The 21,932-nt window shown below is 50.4% G+C and overlaps 1 protein-coding gene across 1 annotated transcript; it reads right to left on the bottom strand.

The window, feature by feature from the left end:
- Positions 1-18,170: 18,170 nt before the first annotated feature.
- FOXG1 (forkhead box G1) lies at positions 18,171-21,045 on the bottom strand. The gene has a single exon (XM_060262822.1). It carries the CDS (start codon positions 20,788-20,790, stop codon positions 19,342-19,344), a length of 1,449 nt encoding a protein of 482 aa, XP_060118805.1. The 5' UTR covers positions 20,791-21,045; the 3' UTR covers positions 18,171-19,341.
- Between the last annotated feature and the right edge of the window lie 887 nt (positions 21,046-21,932).

Consider the following 21,932-nt stretch of genomic DNA (forward strand, 5'->3'; position numbering starts at 1 on the left):
GCTTTAATGCTGCAGCCCAAACCAAGAGTGGAAATAAAAGATGGCGCCCGCTCTGAGACTTCTGCGAGGTGTCGCGCTCTCCAGGGTGCCCTTGAGAGCCCAGCGCAAAAGCCCGCGCTTAGCCGTTTCTCTCCTGCCCAGATCTGCCCTTCGGACAATCAGAAGGAGGCATTCTGGCTCTTTCCCGGGGAGGGGGAGGGTGCTCCCCCACCTTCTGTTCTCTGGCTGCCTCCGGAAAGACTTCGAGGGAATGTTTTGGTGCTGGCCCCATGCAAAGAAAATCCAAAGGAAGCGGTCCTACTAGGGTCGATCCAAGCAGTTAATGAAGCCTGATCTCGAGGACGGTACAGTGACTGGAGTGGAGGTAAAGAGACTAATGTCCCTCGAATGCAAATGCCGCCCCCCCCGACTTAAGTTTAGTAGCTCTCCTCGCCCCGCCCCCTAAGACGGACTGGTTTGGCACCTGCTCCTCCGCCTGGACCAAGATTCGACTAAGAGGGAGATCTCGTTGATGAAACCTGCCCAAGTAGCCTTTCGAGAAAAGATGATGAGCCTCTAGTTCTAGTTCAGTGAATCACGTCTCCAGTCAGTGAAGAAGAAGAATATATTGGATTTATATCCCGCCCTCCACTCCGAAGAGTCTCAGAGCTGCTCACAATCTCCTTTACCTTCCTCCCCTACAACAGACACCCTGTGAGGTGGGTGGGGCTGGAGGGGGGTCTCACAGCAGCTGCCCTTTCAAGGACAACCTCTGCCAGAGCTGTGGCTGACCCAAGGCCTTTTCAGCAGGTGCAAGTGGAGGAGTGCGGAATCAAACCCGGTTCTCCCAGATAAGAGTCCTCACACTTAACTACTACACCAAACTGGCTCTCCAGTGAGGAAGATGGAGTATCGAGCTAACGCCTTGTTCAACTGTAAGTTCTGGATTCCCCATCCCACCCACCCACCAACCCAATTCTCACCCGCTGTTATTGCCAGGATGGCGAGGGAGGCAGGGAGAAATGAAGAATCGTATAGTTTGGGGGCGGGCTGGGGAGGGGGAAGTACGATAAAAATAGACTACATAAAGAAATCAAAGCAGAGACACTCCTGGCAGCCTCACCCACCCCTCAAGGTTGTTCCGGTGATCAAGGGGGGGGGGGGGGGGGGCAGACGTACATCCTTGATTTAAAAACAAAAAAAGGAAAGCAGACAAGGGAAGGGCAGATCAAGCGCCCTTCTCTTCCGGTCGCTCCCTCCCTCCCCCACCAGTCCCTCTTTGAGCCGCGAGAGGATGGCCGCCCTCCACACAAATGGGAGGTCCGTCCTTTGACCCACCAAAGCCGGCTTAAGGCTCAAGGCTGAACTTCCCTTGTCATCTCCCGGTCCCGGCGTTCTACTGACAACAAAGCGGAAATAAAAGAGAGAACTCCCCCCCACAAAAAAAGGGCGGTGAAACAGACACGTGTTTGTTTGTTGTCATTTACATCCATTCGCAGGTCCTGCGGCCACCAGCGCCCTTCAAAGACGACGTCCTTGTCCCCTCAGCCGCTTTTATTGTCTCTGGGTTGCCCTCCCCCCCCCCACCCCGGACTTCGTTGCGGCCTTAAGCCGGTTTCTCTCCCACTGAACTGTCTTCCGCCCCGTTTCCTTCTTCCGCAGCGCCCCGACCTCAGTTGTCAATCTCTGCTCAGCAGCGTCTTTGCCTCTTCTGCCCGGGAAACCTGAAAGAAGGAGAGAGCAGACAGAGGCCAGTCATCACCACCGCTCGGTAGTCCCCAACATCCTAAAGCGGGGGGTGTGTGGGGGGGGAAGAGAGCAGGGAGAATCTCCTGGGCCCCGCTTTCTCGCTCCGCGCGGGACGGACGCCAATGGGGAGGAAACACCGGCACACTGGGAGCCAAGGGTGCTTCTTCCCACCCCCCACCCCGCCCCAGGCGAAACCCCCAAAGCAAACATGTGAGAAAGAGAAATCCCACCCAGTGTTCGCAAACAGGCTCCACTAAGGGCATTTTTGTAAGGAGCGGGAGTCAGAACAGATTTCCGGTCGGGAAGAGACCTGGGAATGTTTAAGGCTTCGTGTGAATGGCAGAGGAGGGCAAGGGTCAATCCCAATTCCCAACTGCGCGGCGGCAATGCAGAAACCGACCAAGCCTTTTTCTACGGGACGCAGGAGTGGGGCGGGTGGGGAGTCGCCACACCTGGTGGGAAAGTGCGCTTGTTTTTAATGGGCTATTTGTTCTTCATACGTCTGAACTGTGTTAATGTAGGAGACAACCGTTTACAATCTATTCCGGCTAATATGGAGTTTTTAACCGACACGACCGAACCTTGTAACTTGAAGTCGAATAAAACCTCATAGGCAAAAATGTCCTTCGTGTCCCATGTAAAAAGACTGGGGCAGCCACTTCACAATTACACAGCAAGGTTTACAACTGGGCCACAAGTTTTGTCCACTGTAATTGCCGTTAACATAATGGCAATGTTTTGATAGGGTTGTAATTCGACCTTGGGGATATATGTATTCCAGATCTGAGTAGAGACCGAATATATAAATGCGGAAAACCCCGTTTGGAAAGCGGCAATACAATCCGGCCAATGAAATGCTAAGACATCTTAAGAAACTCAGCAGTTCTCTTATATGTGGCAGGTGCACTCCTGATACCTCAGCCTGGGCGGCAACAAAACCGCCTCTCCTCTCCATCTCCCCCGCGCCGAAAACCCACGAATAAAATATAAACGAGTTCTTCGTCATTTGCCCTCTCCCTTGATTCAGCCTGGAGCTACAAATAGCAGCCCGAAGAAAATGATTCGGAAATCCGCTCAGGCCTAGACTGTGTGGAGCGGCTCCCCCACTTCTGGACATGCCCCTCCCGCAAGCCACTTCGGCTCCGGTTTTAAATGCCCTCCCCTTCTAGCCTGCTTTAACATTATTTATTATTCCAGATTGAAAGCTTGCTTAGCATTGCTCTTGGAAGCCCCCCAAACCCCCTGCGTCCCCCCTCCGACGCTGAGAAAGCAAACACTTATTTCAGGTTCTGCGACCATAAGGCCTTCCGAACCAAAGGCTTCCTTTAGGTCAGGTGTGTCGCTTGGCTAAACCGGGTCACCTCGCTTGGTGGTGTGCAAGATGCCAGCGGGGTGTGCTGTTCCCTGAAGGAAATGTGTACAGTTTCAGAACTCTTCACAGATAATATTTATTATTGTTGCTATTGGTGTTGTTATGAATGGTCACAGTCAGATATTTGACGGATAGGTGGTGTTCTGCACTTCGAGATCGAGCCAAGTTCTTGGGAATTACAGAGGTATCTTGGCAGGATTCTTGCTGTTCCCAGCAACACTGTCCTGTGGAGCTGAACTGGTGTTATTTGCTCAATGCCCAGGTGTTTCTTGAGACTTCTTGGCATTATTATTATTATTACAAAACTGGTCACTTCCTCCCAACCCATTTTTAAAGGCGCACATATTTTGCAAACTAAAAGCCAAGGTTTTGGCTAAATGTTTTGAGCCGCTGCGCATACGTAGTCTGAGTTCATCCACGGAAGTAAAGCCTACTCTGTTCAGTGCCAGGGGATATAACGTGAAGTTTTTTAGCATGAGCTCCTTCCTTCAGTTTAAATCGGGAGAGCAGAACTTCATGCTGAGCGAATGCACCGCTGACTTCCTGGGGCCTAGAAAAAGTGCAGAAGACTTCCGGAGCGCAGATGATCAAGCCTACACAGAATCCTGCTCGGGTTTATTAAATGGGGCGTTTGCTACTCCCAAGAAAGTGTTCTACGGATTGCCCTGTAAACCTAGAAGCGCTGAAAAGGAGTAGGCCTCTAACTTGCGGGGGGGGGGGGGCGGGAAGAGACCTGGATGCTTGTGCAGTCAAAGGGCAAAGAGTTTTAGTTCTCAGCCTGGGAGGTTTGACACTCTTCTGCCCACCTGGCCAGGCTTTAACTATCGCTGTGCCTGGACGGAGATATCTTAGCCCTCCACTTCGGACAACCGCCACCCCCACCTCGCTGCTATGGCTTCGGGGGGATCCAAAATGCCGCCCTCTTTTCCGGCAAACAGGAGATCCGCCTGGAACTTTTGTGGACGGATTGTGCTGGGGAGGGGGCAGACGGACCATGAGAGGATTTCCTCTGCTTAGGAAAATGTCCGAGTTCGCGTTTCTGTCCACCGGTAGGCAAAGGCTGCCAAGTTGCCCAGCACAAGCAAACTGGAGCGCGGCTGTGACCATCGCGACTGCCTCCAGAGAGAAAATCTGCCTGTCCCAGGCCTGACTGGATAGGATTGTCGTTACTGGAGAGTAAATCCCACTGAATTCAACAACCTTACTTCCGAATAAACACTCATAGGCTCCAGCTACATGTCCAGTCCTCGCGTTTAAACTCCTCGGTGTAGTAAGTGTGGCAGAATCGCCCTACACTGAGTGAGCCTCAGTGAAGAGTTTTAGGGCTTCAGCCGCCACCACCCCCCCACCACCACAAACCTCTTAATTTGGAGACGAGGAAGACAGCCTGGTGCCTCCCGCCTCTGTTCCGGCAGAGTTCTTTTAAGGCACCGCAAATTCTGACAACCCTTCAGCTACGTTGAGCGATAGAGCGCATCACGTGTATAGGCGAGGTGATTGGACGTAGGCTTCGGGCTATGGCAGATGAGACAAAAAATGGGGTGTGCGTAGATGGGGAGGAACAGATAAAAAAAATGCCAGTTTCCACGATTACAAGAAAAGGTCAGGGTCCAAAGTGCAGCCCAGAAAGGCGGGGGTTCTCCCTGGGATCCAGGGGAGCGCGTTGGGAAAGTACACTACAGTTATGAGCGAGGATCTCAATACAAAGTTCGGGGGGGGGGGTGTATTAGGAGGAGAAGAGACACGACAATCTAGAACCACTCTATGTTTTGCGGAACACCAAAAGTTCCACTTTTCTATTCACAGACGGACCGGGAGGGGGAGAGACCCTGTATGCCGCCCTGAGCACCTAAAGCAAAATTTGCTCTTTTAAAAAAAGCCAAGATGCCTCTGAAAACGCGAGAATCGAGACTGTCATATTTGGTAGATATGTCTCGGCCCCAATGCAGATTTTTTTCTTTAAGAGCAATTGGAATCAGTGAGAGGTTGGACCCGATCCTGTCTCTGTCCGCTCAGAGGAAAACTCTTCTGTGGTCGATGGGACTTACTCCTAGGTAAAAGAGCATAGAATTGCCACCTTAAATGGATCCCGCTGATTTCAGGTGTGACTGCGTCTGTCTGCAAGCAGCAGCCCCCATCCACCCCGCTCAAATCAGTCATCTCCCAGGGCCTCGTTGCTTTCTTAGGTTTTCAGCCACCCTTCATCTAAAGGTGGCGTCCGCCCCCACCCCGCAAGTGCAGGCCTGTGGTCGTGATTTGAAAGCCAGGACTGTGGATTTCAGCTTCCACGCAGGTATGACTGCATGCATCCTTCCTCCCGAGAAAGCCGTTTCTCCCTAAAACATAAATGGCCCCCACCCCACCCCACACACGCCTGCTATTTCACTGGAAGTTGTTTACAACGGGGGTGGGATCAAGATTCACCAATTGCAAAACTTCCCAGTCTTCTTGCTTGGAAGTGAAGGCATCTATTGTTTGCTCTGTTTGTTTGCAGGATTTCTATTCCGACTCTTGGCTTAAAAACTAGATTACGAGGCGGCTCGAGGCCATCAGCAGGGCATATAGAGCCAGGAGAAAATCCAGGGATCCGAAGGGGGTGGGGCAGGAAATCTTTCTGGTTTACCTTTCCATTTGGTTTCCTAAACCTGCTTCTTCGAGTGCAAGTCTCCCCCAACCTTTGACTCCCCTCCCCTCTCCTTCTCCTCCGCGCCACGTTTTTGCTCTCTCCTGTGCGCACGTGCCAGGCTCCAACGAATGGCAAGCCGCGCCGCTCGGCCTTTCGCGCAAAACCACCAGAGACGAAGGCGACGGAGACCCAACCGAGTGCAGCTTCGTCTCCTTGCCATCGATTTCTTTTCAACAAGGCAGCAAATAAAGAAATACATGGGTGGGCGTACCCTATTGCTCTACCTCGAAGGGTGTTTTTATTTATTTAAAGTAATTTAGGGCCTAAGGCACTTGCGCCAGTTTTCAAACATAGATATTGGAGATTACTTCCTCCGCTACCCCTAGAGTTCGCATGTCAGCCCAAATCCCATGCAGGTTAATATGGATGGAAGTCCCACTGAATTCAAGGGGACTGGCGCCCTAGTCAGCCTACACAGGACTAGAGCCCTCATCCCGCTTCAAATCGTGGCCTTAACATCAAACGAACCCTGACTTTACAGACATTTATTTCCAAGAAAGTCTTCACAATCTTGACACAAGTTACTCCCGGGTTGTTACTGCTGAGTAAAAGAAACCGAATTTAACAGCCTAGCACCCCGATTCGAAACACATTTAATTGGAAACAGTCCCTGTTGGTTGTTAAACAAGCAAGCAACTAACTACCACCCTACACAACGTGTCTTTGGAAGTACTTCCCACTACGTTGGTGGGGTTGGGGGGGTTGACTACGAAGTAAAGGTACCCGGGGTGCCAGTTCCCTTGGAAATCCATGCCCTTCGAATTAATAGAACTTTCTCCCAAGAGATGGTGTTCAAGATCCGGCGGTGTTAATTCCTGAGAAGATTGCACACAAATAACACCCCAGATACCTGTTTTGGCTTGCAAATGGTGCCGCTGTTTTTGTTCACTAACATTCAAGAAGATCACACTTACGTTCGGGAAATATTGTTAGTTTTCTTTAATGGGGAAAATTGGACTCCCGCGAGTTAGATCTGTGGTTTTTAGGGCTGGGATGGAAATTGGACTGACACCACTTTGCACTTTAACAATCGGATTTCGTCAGGGTACAAGTTGTTTGTTTAACCCGACAGTTCCGTGCACCCCGTCGCACGCTTTACACACTCATTAAAACGATTATTCACGACCTGTCGAGTGTTTTCTGGTTCATTCACAGGAAAGAGCTCGCGCTGGAGGCTTCAAGCATAGGCCGTCAGCTTTGCGCCGGATGCGCGGCTGTCTCTCCTACGGGTTGCCCAAGAGCGGTCTTTCGAAAAGACCAGAAGGACCGGCACTGCCGCGCCACACTTCAGGCCCACCCGCCATCCCGCCGAACCCTCCGCCGCCTCCCTTGCTAAAGACATCCGCAGCAGATCACAGCCCGGCCCGAAATTGGCGGGGAGGGACAGAGAAACGAGCCCTAAATTACCCTCGATTCCTAACTCAGAAAGTGCTGCACGCTGCCTTGAAAGCCAGGGCTGAAGTTTCCGGCCAACTGCTTTAAGATCCGGGTTGAGTTCCCTGACCCAAGTCTGTACACTGCCCCGTCCTGAGCCCTGTTTATTCATTAGTGACTTGTATGCCTTTCCCTGGGACTGAGTCTCAACTTGGAGGGCGCTTCGGATGGCCTTGAAAATATATCCCGTGAACGCCGCTGAGAACTGAACGAGGATCACCACCCTTGGAGACCTCTGCCGCCTATGCCAGCCAACCCTCCGAGCGGGTCCCATTTTTATTTAGCATAATGTATCTGCTGGCATAAAACATTGTTACGAAAAACAGGCAACACACCTAACATTGTTCAAGGGAGCCTGGATTGGAGAGTTCCAAACTGGAAGCGGGGGGCGCGAGACAACCTGGGAGGAATGGAAATAGAGAGAAGAGCTGTAGAGATCTCTGCTACGTCGCGGAGATACCACGGAGGGAACTTTCTCATTTCAATCCGTAGAGGAGGAGCAATACTGAGCCCCGAATCTTATCTGCAACGTATTTCAGGTGTACAGCAAATTATTCTCTTCTTTTCTCTCTCTCTCCAGTCCTATATGAACAAACCTTGTTTAACTCAATGGGATTTACTTCTAAGTCAATGTACATAAGATCGGGCTGCACAGATGGTTGAATCACCGGCCGGAAAGTGCGGTTTCGTTAGACTAGAAGACTTAATTTAAAAAAAAAAAATCAGAGAGGAACGATTTCACATGAGGTGATGATCCTGGCAGCCCACGTTGTTTCTCTTTAGAAATGGCTTGAAGCAGGAAGAGAGAAGAGAGGCGGAAAAAAACATCCCTGTCGGTGCAGTAATAGGGCGGTTGCAACAGACAGCCGCCCTTCTCCCTTCGGTCCCGGCGCCTTTCCCCTGGAAGGCAATCCAGTGCGAGGGCCATGAACCCGCAGGGGCGCTAAGCTAGAGGTGCATGCCTTGCCTAGAACAGCTTTGCCGGCAAGGAGCGCCCTGGACACCGAAGTAACTTCCCAGCCCAGGAAAGAGAAACTGGATCTGGTTGACAGATCCGAGACCCTCTGATTTGCAAGCAGACGACGGGAATTCAGTCTCAGCAGCTTTCGAGAAGTAGGAGCAGGCCAGATTATTTCCAGGGAACAGCTCGCTTCCTTGGGGCCACTCCTTTGGCTTTGCCAGGATATTTAGGCCAAAGGCTTCCAGCGCTTCCGCGAGAGCCAAGGGCCGGCCCTTTCCTCTCTCAGGCTCGCCCCAAACGAATGACAACAAGCGCAAAGGATTCAAGGGATAACAACCCACCACAAAGTGAGCGGCTAAGAAAGGCTCTTTCTAAGAGCGTCTGGGCTACTCCTTCCTAAACACCAACCAGCTAGGATAATCTCAAGACAAAAGGCAGCGAAATCTGTCCATAAATACTTAAAACTGGGCGCACATAAACACACCAATCAATAGGAAGGCAGCCAACACTTGTTCTATTGATGGGGACGCCATCGATTTTGCCCTGCCAACCTACACTTCACTACCGGGTAGGGCATTATGAGAATTTGAACTCCAGTGATTTTAATCAGCACTGAAAAGAAAAGAAAAAAGGTATTCGAAGGCCGTCCTTTCCACCTGGATGGAGATCCCCTCCATCAGGACACAAAGGAGAGGATCTGAAAACATTTTGTCGTTCAGGGAAACACACAACTCTACAGTACTAAAATAAACAAACAAATAAGGACGGAAGAGCTCGAATGATTCTCTCGATTCTGCAACAGAAATTTAATCTAGATCGAACATCAGTCTTCCTCTGTTTCTGGTAATACTGGTGCTCACAATAATAAAGACACGCGCTTGGACCTATCCAACGTTTTCTAACCTTGGGAGTTCTCGTTTCGGCATCAAAGAGACAAGTTTTTTTTCCATTGTAAACCCTCTGTGGTTTCTGTTTCCTTCTTAAAAGAACATTTAGAAACTTTGTGCTTTTTAAAACAACAACAACCCTGCAGATGCTTTTTTAAAAAATGGATGGAGGGAAGCGAAGGAAAATCCTTGTTTTACACACACAACTACAATTTGAACAGCAAAATCTGCCCCCCCCCCCGCGCCTTTTAAAGGCCGGTTTACTATTGTCTCTGTTTATTAATTGTCTGGATCCGTTTATCTTTCTATCTCGTAATAAGAGTCAGAGACATTAACTTGAAAGCTATTCTGAGAAGCCAGCCTCTGACCAGCTTTCCACCTCTCTGTGTCTCAGACAAGTTGCAAAACCCCAGCATTCCTAATCCACAAAAACTGACCCGGGGAGGGCAATATAAATGTAGAACGTTTCTAGAATAGTTCTGAGTCTGCCGTCTAACATTAAAATACATACCGAGAGCCCCCCCTCCCCCGCCACCAACTAAAGTGTTGGGTTCCTTTCTGCTTCGAGCCTGCTTGTTCCCTTTTAAGGAGTCCGTTTCTTTTTGCTGGGAAGCGCTGAGACAATGTTGAGGACTTTTGGTCGGAGATAGGTTCATATACTATAACGAAATCATAATATCAAACGACAAATACACAATTTAAAATATGGCTTTGTGTATCTGACAGAATAAATATAAATCATCAAGCGCAGGAAAACGTGTAAAGATTTACACGTTTATACATGTATACACTTTCCCTTTCATACCTTATCTTGAAACACATTCTTTGGAAGTGAAGCTAATTCATTTCAGTGGCACTTATGTCTAAGTAACGGGCACGATCCAGCCAAACCTAAACATATGCAATAGAAGAGATGTACAACTCAGTCTTAAGCATGTTTACTTGAAAGTAAATGCAACTGAATTCCGGTACGCGTCTATAGAACTGCCGTCCAAAGCAAGGTGCCTTGAAAATCGAAAAGTGCTTAAATTTGGCCAGACGGCGTTTGGTACTTCGAACTCAACACGAAATAATATTAGTGGGGTTTACTTTCAGGTAAATAGGTTGTAGGCTACTAAATTGTACTAAAAGCAAGAGGAACCTGAAATTAGAAGCCATCTTGAAGTAAGCCCTGTTTAAACTCGTCCAAACTTTAGGTAGGATAAATAAAGGGGGGAAATGAAGAGGATTTCCCTCCTCCCTCTCATCTTTGCAAAGAGATTTTGTCTGACCCATGCAATGGCAAACGGTGTAGTACCAAGCGTGTGCCTTTGTGCGTGTATGAGAGAAAGAGAGAGAGAGAGAGAACTGATTCTCCGGCATCATTTTGGACACTGCGTTAAATCATTCCACCCTTCTTCCTCTTCTGCCTCCCGGTGGATGTTCCTTGCTCCCTTATGCTAGCGAGCCTGACATTATTGTTACGATTCAGGCTTGTGAGGGGCCCAGAAGGTGGTGTTGGTTGTGTTTGTGTAACCTGTTCTCACGTTGTTGTCATGGAAACACACCGCAACCTCCCACAACGCCTCTTTTTCAGGGTGAGGCACACTGAAGGCCAAGCGGTTGAAATAATAATAATAATAATAATAATAATAATAATAATAATAATAATAATAATAATAATAATAATAATAATAATAATAATAATAATAATAATACATCCCTCCAGATCCTAAACAGATGTATTGATATATATATTGCCTGTCAGCCATTCAGCTCGAATTTGGTGCAAAAGAGATTAAATCCAGAAGTTCTGTGAGAAACGGGTTGCGGATTGTGCCGCCAGGTTGGGCGAATCAAAGAGGGCAAATTTCCCAGCCTCCTGAAGCAGACTCTGATATAGAGAACAATTCCGTTGGTTTTAACATAACTTACTCCCATAGACTTGCTTTTGGAGCTCAGAGACTGATTCAGATTTGTTGTTGTACTGCAGGAACCCGGAAAGGATGCTTTTTAAATATCTATAGCTGTTTTTTTTTTTTCACAATTAGAAGACAAACGTTCAGAGATGTGAATCATGCGGTATGTAAACAGTAAAGAGATATTTAAAAGAATCCAATTTCTGGCACCTGAAAATTGAACGTGTGTTTGTGTTTGGGAAAGGGAGGCTGAAAAAAACCGAGTCCGGGCTTCCTTGCGCTTGGCAACAGCGCCCTCGCCTTGCAGATTAAAGGACTGCAGGGCAGTATTCTTAATCGTATATCGACACTGTTATGTCTTAAATTTCACAGAAGATACATTCCATGCATTCCTGAAGCCAGATCCAACTCCAGTGTATCCCCCTACATTTACAAGCTATTTCTGCTCCCAAGCCTTAGTAAGCTTTGTAAGACATAGACCGAGAAGGTGTGGAATGTCATACATCCAGAAGCTTCAAATTGCCTGAAATTAGTGTTTTGTGTCTCCCCAAAAGCCTAGCATTTCGACAGCCTTCCTTCCTTAGATGTAAATGAATAATTTCATCTCCAGTTTTCTGCAAATTATCACCATTAGGTCCACCGTCTATCTGCTACTAATTTTATATAAATTGCTTTAAGGAGGGAAAAGAGTGAACTTCAGCCTCGTTCTATTTCCTGCGAGAGACAAACCTCTCAGTGCCTCATTACCGTTGGCTCTGATTGCGTTCAGCAGGTGTTTTGTCTTCCCTGCGTTTGGGTAACTCAAATTGCTGTATTAACAATTAATTTTTTTTTTTGAGATTACAAATTATAGGATCAAGGGATTTTTTTTTTTTTTTAGAAAAAGAAAGAAAATCCATGCTGGAGCACAACACAATTTGTTTCTCTTCCCAGCTTCTTCTACTCAAGTCTAACATTTAGAAGAATTTTAATTTTAAAATAAAATGTGCTAGCCAAGAAACCTTGCGTCTGTGGAAATAATTACTTTCCCCTTCCTAAAATGCAAGTGCGGAACACTCTGAAAATCTCTGAGGAAGAGGGTCGCAATACATTGCTTTTAGAAAGAGGTTAGGAACCTCTTAGCTTTGGATCGACTCTCTCTCTAGCCCGATCCACAACAAAGTTAAGCCACATTACTTTGATGTAGGTTGATCGCGATCTCTGGCCTAGGGCCAAATGCCTTTCCAAGTTAGCAAGCTTAGGAATTCAGAGCACACCTCTATTCAGAAGTAAGTTTGACTGTGAAACTTCCTTTTGGGGATGCATACTTATTATGGCCGAAGCCTCCCTCGGAAATACGCTTCATTAAGCTGACAGGATATCCTTTAAAAGTAAATACTGGATACGATTCAGCCAAACTGAAGCACTTTCAAGTTCCACTGGTTATAATGGGGGAAAAAAATAATCAAGTCCTTAACATTCTCCCGCAGAATTAATGGGACTTCGAAATGTTTTACCGGGTTAGCTTCTACTTATGTTTCAGAAAGGGGGAAACCGCTTTTTCACCAAGCGACTTTCTAGCAACTGCGTCGAACGCCTAGCAGAAATGCAGCTTAAAGTTGCAAAGCAGAGCCACTTGCTACGGATTTATCTGATCGAAAAAGAGTTCTCTTTCCCAGACATTAATACTAACATACAGCAAGAAGCATCCCTTTAGCCTGACAGCGGAACTTGGAATGAAATAAAAACTGTAGAGATGCTGAGCAGAAGGCACTGAGAAACTGTTAGGGGCAAGTCTGGTCGAAATCGCGACCCACCTCCCTTGTGGTGGGGTGGGAGGGGTAGATGAGGAGGAACTGTACTGCTTCCTTCTTGAAAAGCAGGAGAACTCTACCCAATGCCTGTGCGTACATATACGCACAATTATAATAGGCACGCAAAATTGTCGCTTGCACACAAATACACGCTCCACTTCCGCTGAAAAATTATGTCCAATTGTTTTGCGGGAAAATTCAACACACGGAATCCTAAAAGTGCTTGACTTTGTCTGGTTTAGGTGAAAGCCTGTTTGGGAAAGGCACTTTCTTATTTTAAAAAGGCGAGATTCCCAGATCTAACACTGGGGGACCATAGGACCACGCAAAAGGGATTTGGAGGGGGAGAGAGAGAGAGAGAGAGAGAGAGAGAGAGAGAGAGAAGAAAGAAAGAAAGAAAGAAAGAAAGAAAGAAAGAAAGAAAGAAAGAAAGAAAGAAAGAAAGAAAGAAAGAAAGAAAGAAAGAAAGAAAGAAAGAAAGACAGACCCCACCGCTCCAGGCATACAAAGCAGAGGCGCGAGGCGGGAGGGCCGGCCAAGGGCCCGCCGATGAAGGGCGCACTCACCAGCTGGAAGGGGCTCTAGCAGTAAAGCGACGAGGCCGATCGGATTCCTTTGGCTGCTTCGGCTCTCCGCTGCAGGTCGTTCTTCCCACCCACTTCAAAAGACAAAGGACAGATTTTAGCCAGGTGGTTCTCAAGGTCCCCCCTTACCTTGACTGCCAAGGCGAACCTTTGGAACTCGCGCCCTGTCTCACTTCTTCTTGGGAGCTGCTCAATTGGCCCTCTAGGCAGGACAGGACAGGGCCGTGACTCTTCTTCCTGGAGTGATGGCTTTTGGTTTTGTTTTCAATGCATAATACTCTCTGCCGAGAGATGTCTGGGACAGCTTTTAAACGGAGCTGCACCGCGAGAAGGAGTGGCGGCCGTGAGTTCACCCGGCTACCTGTCGAAGGACCGTTGCAAACCTTTGGCTGGCAGCGCTCCAGGAAAGCGAACCTGCCAACTTCCAGGAACGGGTGTCGGGGCTGGCGCGGGGGCGGGGAGAGAGCCTGTCAGCCCTAAGCTAAGGAGGCTCTGCCTGCCCGCCGGCGGGGAGAAAGCAGTCCACCTACCCTGCCTGGCGCGGAGGTCTCGGGACAGGTTTCCTTCTTCCGGAGGCTCCCAGCCGTCTGCGGCGCAGCCAAGGGCAGGTTCTCCGCCGAGGTCGGGCGTTGCAGCAGGAACTCCGCCCTCTGGGCCCAGTCACCCGAGGTCAGCCAAAAGAGCCACCGCCAGCCCGGAGCTCTCGAATGAGCTTCGCCTCCCGCTAACCCGCAGCGCCGCCCGCCACTTCCAGACCCAAGGCGGAGACCCCGGGGCCCGAGCCGCGGCCAAGACCTCCTCCCCAGCGAGGCCCTACCGGCCTCCCCCCTCCCTCCCCCAGGCCCCTGCACTGAAGGCCCCCCAAAGGCCTCCCGAAGCGAAGAAGCAGAGCCGAGGCGGCCACTGGCCAGCAGCAGCTACTGTCGAAATATGCGCCGGGGCGTGGGGGGGGGGGGGGGAATCCAGCCATTCATATGCAAATCCGTCGGCGGAGAAGGAAGATCGTTAAAAGGCGAGATGTTCCAGTCCTGGGACCAGCAGGGCTAAGATGACACGCTCGGGAAATGGGGCCTTTGTCCCGGAGTCCCTCTTGGACGGCGCTCTGAACTCACTTCCGAGAGAAGGGGCGGGGGGGGGGGCAGAAGGAGAGAAAGAAACGGCTTCACGTTTCCGAGGCCAAAGAAGGAAACCTGCCCACGGGGAGAGAGGAGGGGGGCGATGAGCGTCTGAAAGCCAGTTGCCACTAAAAACTAGAGGTGCTGGACCAGAGTACCGCTTCGGTTGTTAGGCCCTTTTTTTGGTTTTGTTTTAAAGTTGTCCTCTGAAAGATGATTCCGTTCCCGTCGCTGGAGTCCGACGAGAAGGGCGGAATCCTGCAATGAAGTCCACGACAAGCCCGCTTGGCTTTCCCAAGGTCTCTCTGCCGCCACCTTCCTAGGCCAGGTCAGGACCCCGAAGGAGAAGGAGCTCCGCAGCCTTTGAATGTAACCGACTTCCAGGCAGGCTAAGGTTGGGAATGGCTGCTGGATCGTGAGATGGAAGGAGCTTTACAGGAGGCCTGGGGAACCCTTGGGCGCATTTCGGACTCAACATCTCCTCCTTGACGGGTTTTTTTTTTTTTAAACATTTTGAAAATGATATTGGGCGCTTCAAGAGCTCCAAACATTCTGCCTCAATCACTTCAAACCAAGCCAAGACTAAATATCCGGAGCGGGTGGAAAGGATGATTCCAAGCCTCCACCATCTAGGTCCCCCTGTTGTGTAGATACATACACACAAACAAAACAAAGTAAAAACAAAAAGGGCCAAACAACCGAAGCGATGCTCCTGTCCAGCATCTCTAGCTTTTCGTGGCAACTGGCTTTCAGGCGCCCATCGCCGCCCTCCTCTCTCCCCCTCCTCAGGCTTCCTTCTTTGGCCTTCGAAATTTGAAGCCGTTTATATATTATATATAACAAACTTATCTACAGCACATACATATTATTCATAGTCATTAAATGTCAATGGCGGTGGTGTTCTGGTGACGCCTTTAAAAAAAATAGTTGCCTTCTGGACTTCACCCATGAACACTTTAGGGAAACCAAACTAATATGGACTCGCATGGGGACGCTGAATATCTCCCAGTTTAGGGGATAGCGAGGGATGCCCACCAACCATCTAGGGAGGACAAATGGCCTGGGGGAGGCGATGCGGAGTGTCCCACAAGAGACAAAAGAAAGAAGCCGAGGTCTTCTGGGAAGGAACAAGACCGACAAGCGTATTTTGTCCTGGTTTGGGAAAGAAAACAAATAACAATAAAACGCCGCTCCAGTATAAAATGTGAAAACTGGAGAAAAGCTCCCTCGATCCACTCTTTAGCTCGAGTTCTTCCTTTCCGATTTATAGGCCGCCTTATCTGCCTTGGCCAAGTCACTTGAAGTGGGGTACCAATCCGAAGGACATCACCGAACCTAGCAGCTCCAACCCGGGGCCTGTCCCTCTCTTCCTCTCCCCTGCCCCGCCACCTGAGTGACCTGGGCAAGTTTTAGCGCCTGGTGTCGCCCGAGCCCCACACCGCTGCTCAGGAGCGGGTGCTCCACCAAGCTGACGTAATGGGGGGGAGACACCCATATCTTTGATTAGGCTAGGGATCCTGTTTCCCCCTCTTCTACATACCCATCCTGCACACTTTGAGTGTGTCTTCAGACAGACCAGAGCTTGGAGATCTCTCCCGCCGGCCCACTGCTTTCTGCCAGGGCCACAGGAAGCGCAGGGCTAAGCCAGGCTTCCGGAAGCCCACAATATGCAAACCATTGCATGTGTTCAATAATACATCAGTCCCTTTGTCAACTGCGCCACCGGACGCTTCTCCTACCTGGTTCCGCTTTGGCAAATGGAACTGACTTGGGACTCCATGCTGGAAACCGGCACAGATTTTTTTTTTTTTTTTTTTTGGGGGGGGGGGCTTGGTTACTGGAAGTCGCCAAGATTGTCTGTAGAACTCCCCCCCAAACCCCCCCCTCTTTGCACCCCAGTCAACTTTGCAGGACTGCCCTCCCTCCCATTTTTAAAAATAAAACTTCATTTGTAATAGTGGGCTAGCAATTCTGCGCTCTCTGGCTTTTCATGAAGCTTGGAAAAGGGCCCTCTGCTGCCATGTCGCCTTCCCTTGAATTTCGCGGCAAATTAAGAAAGTCCCTTCACCTTTGCTTCCTCCCCCCCCCCCCCTCCATCTTCTCTCTTAACCTTTCAAGCTCCCTTTCCTTCCGTTTGATTTCCAGAATATCTGCCTTTCCCCCACCTCCTCCTTGTCTCCTATTGATATCCACACTGTCACATCTGCTCCTATCAGTCGCCTCGACTATTTCTCTCTCTCTCTGGTCTCCCCCTCTTTTCTTTTTGAGCTCTCCTCTTTAAAGCGCTGGCGATAACATCTCCAGGAAAGAGATTCTTTTTCCTTCCCCCCATTGTGAGAAAAAGCCGGCTTATTGCATTACTGCCGAACACTTGGGAGACTACACCATTGTAACAAATGAACAACTTGTCCTCCACGGACTCGCTGCGGGATCCAATTAGCTAGGAAACTCTCGGCGCAGGTTTGCCAGCGATTTGCAAGAATTGCTCTCCTTCTTCCCCGAAATTCTTCCCAGACCCGATGCTTTTTTCTCTTTCTCACTCCCCCCCACTTCAGACCCCAAGCAAAGAAAGAAAGAAAGAAAGAAAGAAAGAAAGAAAGAAAGAAAGAAAGAAAGAAAGAAAGAAAGAAAGAAAGAAAGAAAGAGAAAAAGAAAAACAAGAGGATTGAGCGGCCAGAAAATGAAAGCGACTTTTCAGTCCTCGGTAAACCGACAACTGGGGATTCAGTTAAAAGGCTCTTGAGAACAGGATTTTAAAATAAATAAATAAATCAAAAGGGTTCATTGCAGCGGCAAGCACTTTGAAAAAGGTGAAACTCTGTTAGTACACTCTGGCATAGTTCATGACATCACTGCAGCCCTTGCCCCCCCCCCTCCAGAACACAAGGAAACCCTGAGGTTTTTTTTTTTTTTAACAGAGGGGGATAGGCCAAGAAGGGGGGGGGGGGAGAACCTCGTTGCAAATAGAGATACTTTGACAACGACGATGTTTGCAGCATTAAAAGTCACTGTCCCTTTAAACGCACTCACGAAATAAAGGGAAGAGCTGTGTTTATGTACATAACATAACATTGGTACTTACACATTCACACGCACACAGGGCTGCGGGGAGGGGGCTGATTGAAGTCTGCCTGTTTGCCTAGCTAGCTGCTTGTTCCTCAAACAAAAGTCCGGACTCAACAGTCCGCTCCTAAACAAATGCATCGAGAAATGGGCCCTCGCTTTCTTGCAAGTAGATTAAAGATAGCAGCACGTCCTATGGACATCCATGTGGCTAAGAAAGAAACAAGACAGGTGTGTGTGGGGGGGGGGGCATAAGATTAGTAAATCAACCTGGAGCTACTGGATGATTTACACAGAGAGGAAAGGAAGGCAGACCTGCATGCATCAAGCAGGTGGGGAGGGTACACCCACACCGCGAAGGAGCCGGTTTAAGACACAAATGCTGACGAGGAAGAATTCTCCCTCCTGGTTAGGTCAACTACGCTCGTCTTAAGGCAGCTTGTGCAAAACACTGGGTTTAAATAGCATAACTTGTCAATGGAGAGCTGCCTGACCCCTTTCATTTAAAATTAAGAATCAGATTAACAGGTATTGTGGCCCAGGAAGGAGCAGTGCTAAGAACCCGAGGGCCTAGCGCTACGGGTCAGCTGCAGGTTCCTCCACTTAAGATTACTACTCCTCGATAAAAAGACACAAAAGAACTATCGAGTATATATGAATTTAGCCTATTTTTTTTTATTTCTGTGTGTTCATAGTAAACATTGTTTTTGTAAGTGACAAACACGGGCATATGACCACAGTATCACAATCAAGATTTTTTTTAAAAAGACGACATTAACAATCACTCAAATTTATGCGGCATTTGCGCAACACAGGTTACATATTTGCAAGGTTTACCTATAAGTACAATAGGTATTAACATTTCACTACATTTAAAAAAAAAATAAAGGTGACCTGTTAGTGACCACATACATCAAAATATACACAACACAAACTGAAGGCAATTAATGATTTTTTTTTTTGTCCCCTCGGATTCATAGGAATGGGCAGTGCTGCAAAAAACGGAAAAGGTTATCGCTCTGTCTTGTTTTATTTCAGTATTTAAACAAAACAAAACAAAACAAACATTTCGTACACCGAGTGCATTTTCTAAAACCCAATCTTTGGTCTAAAAGTAAACAAAGGCGGGGGAGGGGTGGGGGTAGGGAGAGATCGGCTCTTTTCAAAAGTGGAGGACAAAAGAATCCGGGTCAAAACTGGTTTTGTTTTGTTTTTCCTTTCTCGGGCTACTTTTGCCGAATCGCTCTGCTTCAATACAAATGACAAGCTTGCATGGCGTTCATCAATTTAGTCTTTTTATTGTATTTTATTTTAATTGTCATGGTCTGCATCCACCAACATATCCATGATAACTTATAATACTGCAAACATGGAAAATCTGGCGGCTCTGGAGTAAGAGCAACGCGTCATTGTCGGAAAAAAGCAGTCACTAATTTAAGATACACGTTCTACTAGAGATTTTTTTCCCCTTTCTCCCTTCCCAACTGCTTCGTCTACCATGTATTCTCCCCCGCTCCCCCCCCCCCCAAATATTTGCACATAACTGACTGGCCTCGCTTGGTTGGAATCATAAACAACCCTAAAGACCGAACAAACGTACAGAAAAATGGGGGGAGGGGTTAGAGGAGGGAGTAACTTAATAAAAAATACCTGGACTTTATTTTTTCCTGGGTGAGTTTTTTTTTCCTGTTTTGTTCTTTTATACTCTCTTGCTCACTCGCTCTCTCTCTCGCTCTTGCTCTCGCTCTCTCTCGTGCCTTGATCATTTACAATGCAAAGGTGTGTAAAATGTTCACTTACAGTCTGAACTCCCCGGGAGGTTAATGTATTAATGGGTTGGAGGAAGACCCCTGATTTTGATGCGTGAAATAATCAGACAGTCCTCCCGAGAGTCCCGTGGTGAAACTGGGCAAGGAAGGTCTTAAGGACTCGCACGGGAGCGTGGAGGGCGCCTGCGGCGAGGTGGAGGACGAGGCTGCGCGGGCCGTCATCGAAGTGCTGCTCTGGGAAGTCATGGAGGGGTGCGGGACGTGGGGGAAAAAGTAACTGGTCTGCCCGGCGGCCAGCAGGTTGACCGAGCAGGGGTTGAGGGAGTAGGTGCCGGAGCAGGGCACTGACAAGCCGCAGGGCACGGAGGCGGCCAGGGCGGCGGCGGTGAGGTGGTGGGTGGCGTAGGGGATCTCGCCGTTGACCAGTCTGTCCACGCTGAGGCCGTTGGAGGTGGAGAAGGAGTGGTTGTTGCCCAGCGAGTTCTGCGTCAAGACCGAGCTGTAGGGCATGGGGTGGCTGGGGTAGGCCGACGTGGTGCCGTTGTAGCTCAAAGTGCTGCTGGCCCGCGGGTGGTGGAGGGAGAGGAAGGGGGACATGGGCCAGTACAAGGAGCCCGCCCGGTCCATGAAGGTCAGGCCGGTGGAGGTGAGGCGGGCGCCCCGCTTGAAGGCCAGCTTGGCCCGCGAGGTGGTGGAGCGCCGCCGCAGCTTGCCGGTGGTGCCGCCGATGAAGACGTCGTCGCTGGACGGGTCCAGCATCCAGTAGTTGCCCTTGCCCGGGTCGTCGTAGTGGCGGGGCACCTTGACGAAGCACTTATTGAGCGAGAGGTTGTGGCGGATGGAGTTCTGCCAGCCCTGCTTGTTCTCCCGGTAGTAGGGGAAGTTCTTCATGATGAACTCGTAGATGCCGTTGAGGGTCAGCCGCTTCTCCGGGCTCTGCCGGATGGCCATCATGATGAGCGCGTTGTAGCTGAAGGGCGGCTTCTCGTACTTGCCGTTCTTCTTCTCGGCCTCCTTGCCGCCGCCGTCGCCCCCGCCGCCGTCCTTGGACCCTTCCGACACCCCCTTCTTCTCCTCCGATGGGCCCTTCTCCTTGTCGTCCAGCTCGGCCGGCTCTCCTTTGCCGCCCAAGAGGTCCCCCTTGGCCACCTCCAGGGGACCCGAAGCGGCAGCGGCCCCGGAGGCCGCGGCCGTCGAGCCCGCCACGCCGAGCCCGCTGCCGACCCCCACCCCCGCGGGCTGGAGGAGGAGCTGGTTCTTCTCCTCGTCGTCGTCCTCCTCGGCCGGGGCGGCTCTCTGGGGCTGCTGCGGCTGCTGCTGCGGATGGGGTTGGTGGTGATGGTGGTGGTGGTGGTGATGGTGGTGGTGGTGCGGGTGGTGGTTGTTATGGTGGTGGCTGTGGTTGTTGTCGCTCTGGACGGCTTCGGGAACCAGGCTGTTGATGCTGAAGGACGACTTGGGCAGCATTTTCACTTCCTTCCTATCGCCCATGTCCAACATCACACTCGCCGCAGAGGGGGAAAATTGCGCGGCCGGGAGGTGGGCCGGGAGGCGCTGCTGGGTCCGTCCGGGAGGAAGGCTGCAGGGGCGCAGCGACGGGCAGCAGAGGCGCAGCGACGGGAGCAGCAGCAGCCGGGCACTTGCACCACAAGCTCCAGCGCCTGGCAAGGCATGTAGTAAGGACAGGAACCGCCGAGCAAGGAAGGGAAAAGAGCAGAGGCGCCCAGCGAGGAAGCGCAAGCCAATGCCCCGGGAGGGGGAAACCGGGAGGGGAGGGGGACCAAAGTCTCTCCCCCCTCCTGCGAAAAAGAGGGGGAAAGGCGCTTCGCAAAGGGGAGGAGAAGCGGAGGCCCCCCAAGCCCAAGTCTCTCTCGCGCTCTGTCCAAAACTACTTCATGGTGCCTGGAGCCCCCCTGATCCGCCCGAGCAAGGGAGGGGGGGATGCAGCCGCCGGGGCTGGGGATCGGAGCAGCGGAGACGGCTTTGGCGACAATTAATTTCAGAGCTACAGACACACACTAGGGCTGTAAAAAATTTTTTGGTTTAACCTTTCCCACCGGTCGTCCAATCAGCGCCCTCGGCGTGCAGGAACGTCTCCCCCTCCGCCGTCCAATCAGAGCGCCTTTTTCTCCTCCTCTTCCCCTCGCGCTTTCTATTGCCTTCCTCCTTTCACCCGGCCCAGCCCTACCGGGGCGCAGAGATACCGAAGTGGCAGGGCGCATCACCGCGGCAGGTTACCTTGCCGCCAGTCTTCGTCTGCCCCCTCCTCCCGGGACCCCAAAGCCCCCATCCACCCAGCCAGGCCTCCAAATCCGCACTCAGGGCTGTGGAGTCCACTTGGGCTGCCCCCCTCCCTGCGCTCAGCCCAGGGGCTCAACTTCCCCATCGCCCTTATTTGTGCCTGTAGCTTTCCTGTCGGGAGGGAGGGAGGGAGGGGAAAGGAAATGGTGGCGGAAGGGAAGGCGCACTACTTTGCGGAACCAGCCGCGCTGCCTCGGCGTGGCCGCCTTTTCTTAGGCCTCGGGCGCCGGCCTCCTTGGCGAGCCTTGAGCTGAAGGGGAGCGCATCAAGGGGAAAGGAGGGGAAGGGAGGGGAAGCGGGGAGCCGTCGGATGGCAGTTCCTGTCCTTGCCGGTCATTTGT

This window comes from Heteronotia binoei, chromosome 21 (assembly GCF_032191835.1).
Source record: "Heteronotia binoei isolate CCM8104 ecotype False Entrance Well chromosome 21, APGP_CSIRO_Hbin_v1, whole genome shotgun sequence".
Lineage (NCBI taxonomy): Eukaryota > Metazoa > Chordata > Lepidosauria > Squamata > Gekkonidae > Heteronotia > Heteronotia binoei.

Excerpts from the sequence above, each read along its gene's own strand:
- FOXG1 (XM_060262822.1), bottom strand. The coding sequence starts at position 20,790 with ATGTTGGACATGGGCGATAGGAAGGAAGTGAAAATGCTGCCCAAGTCG.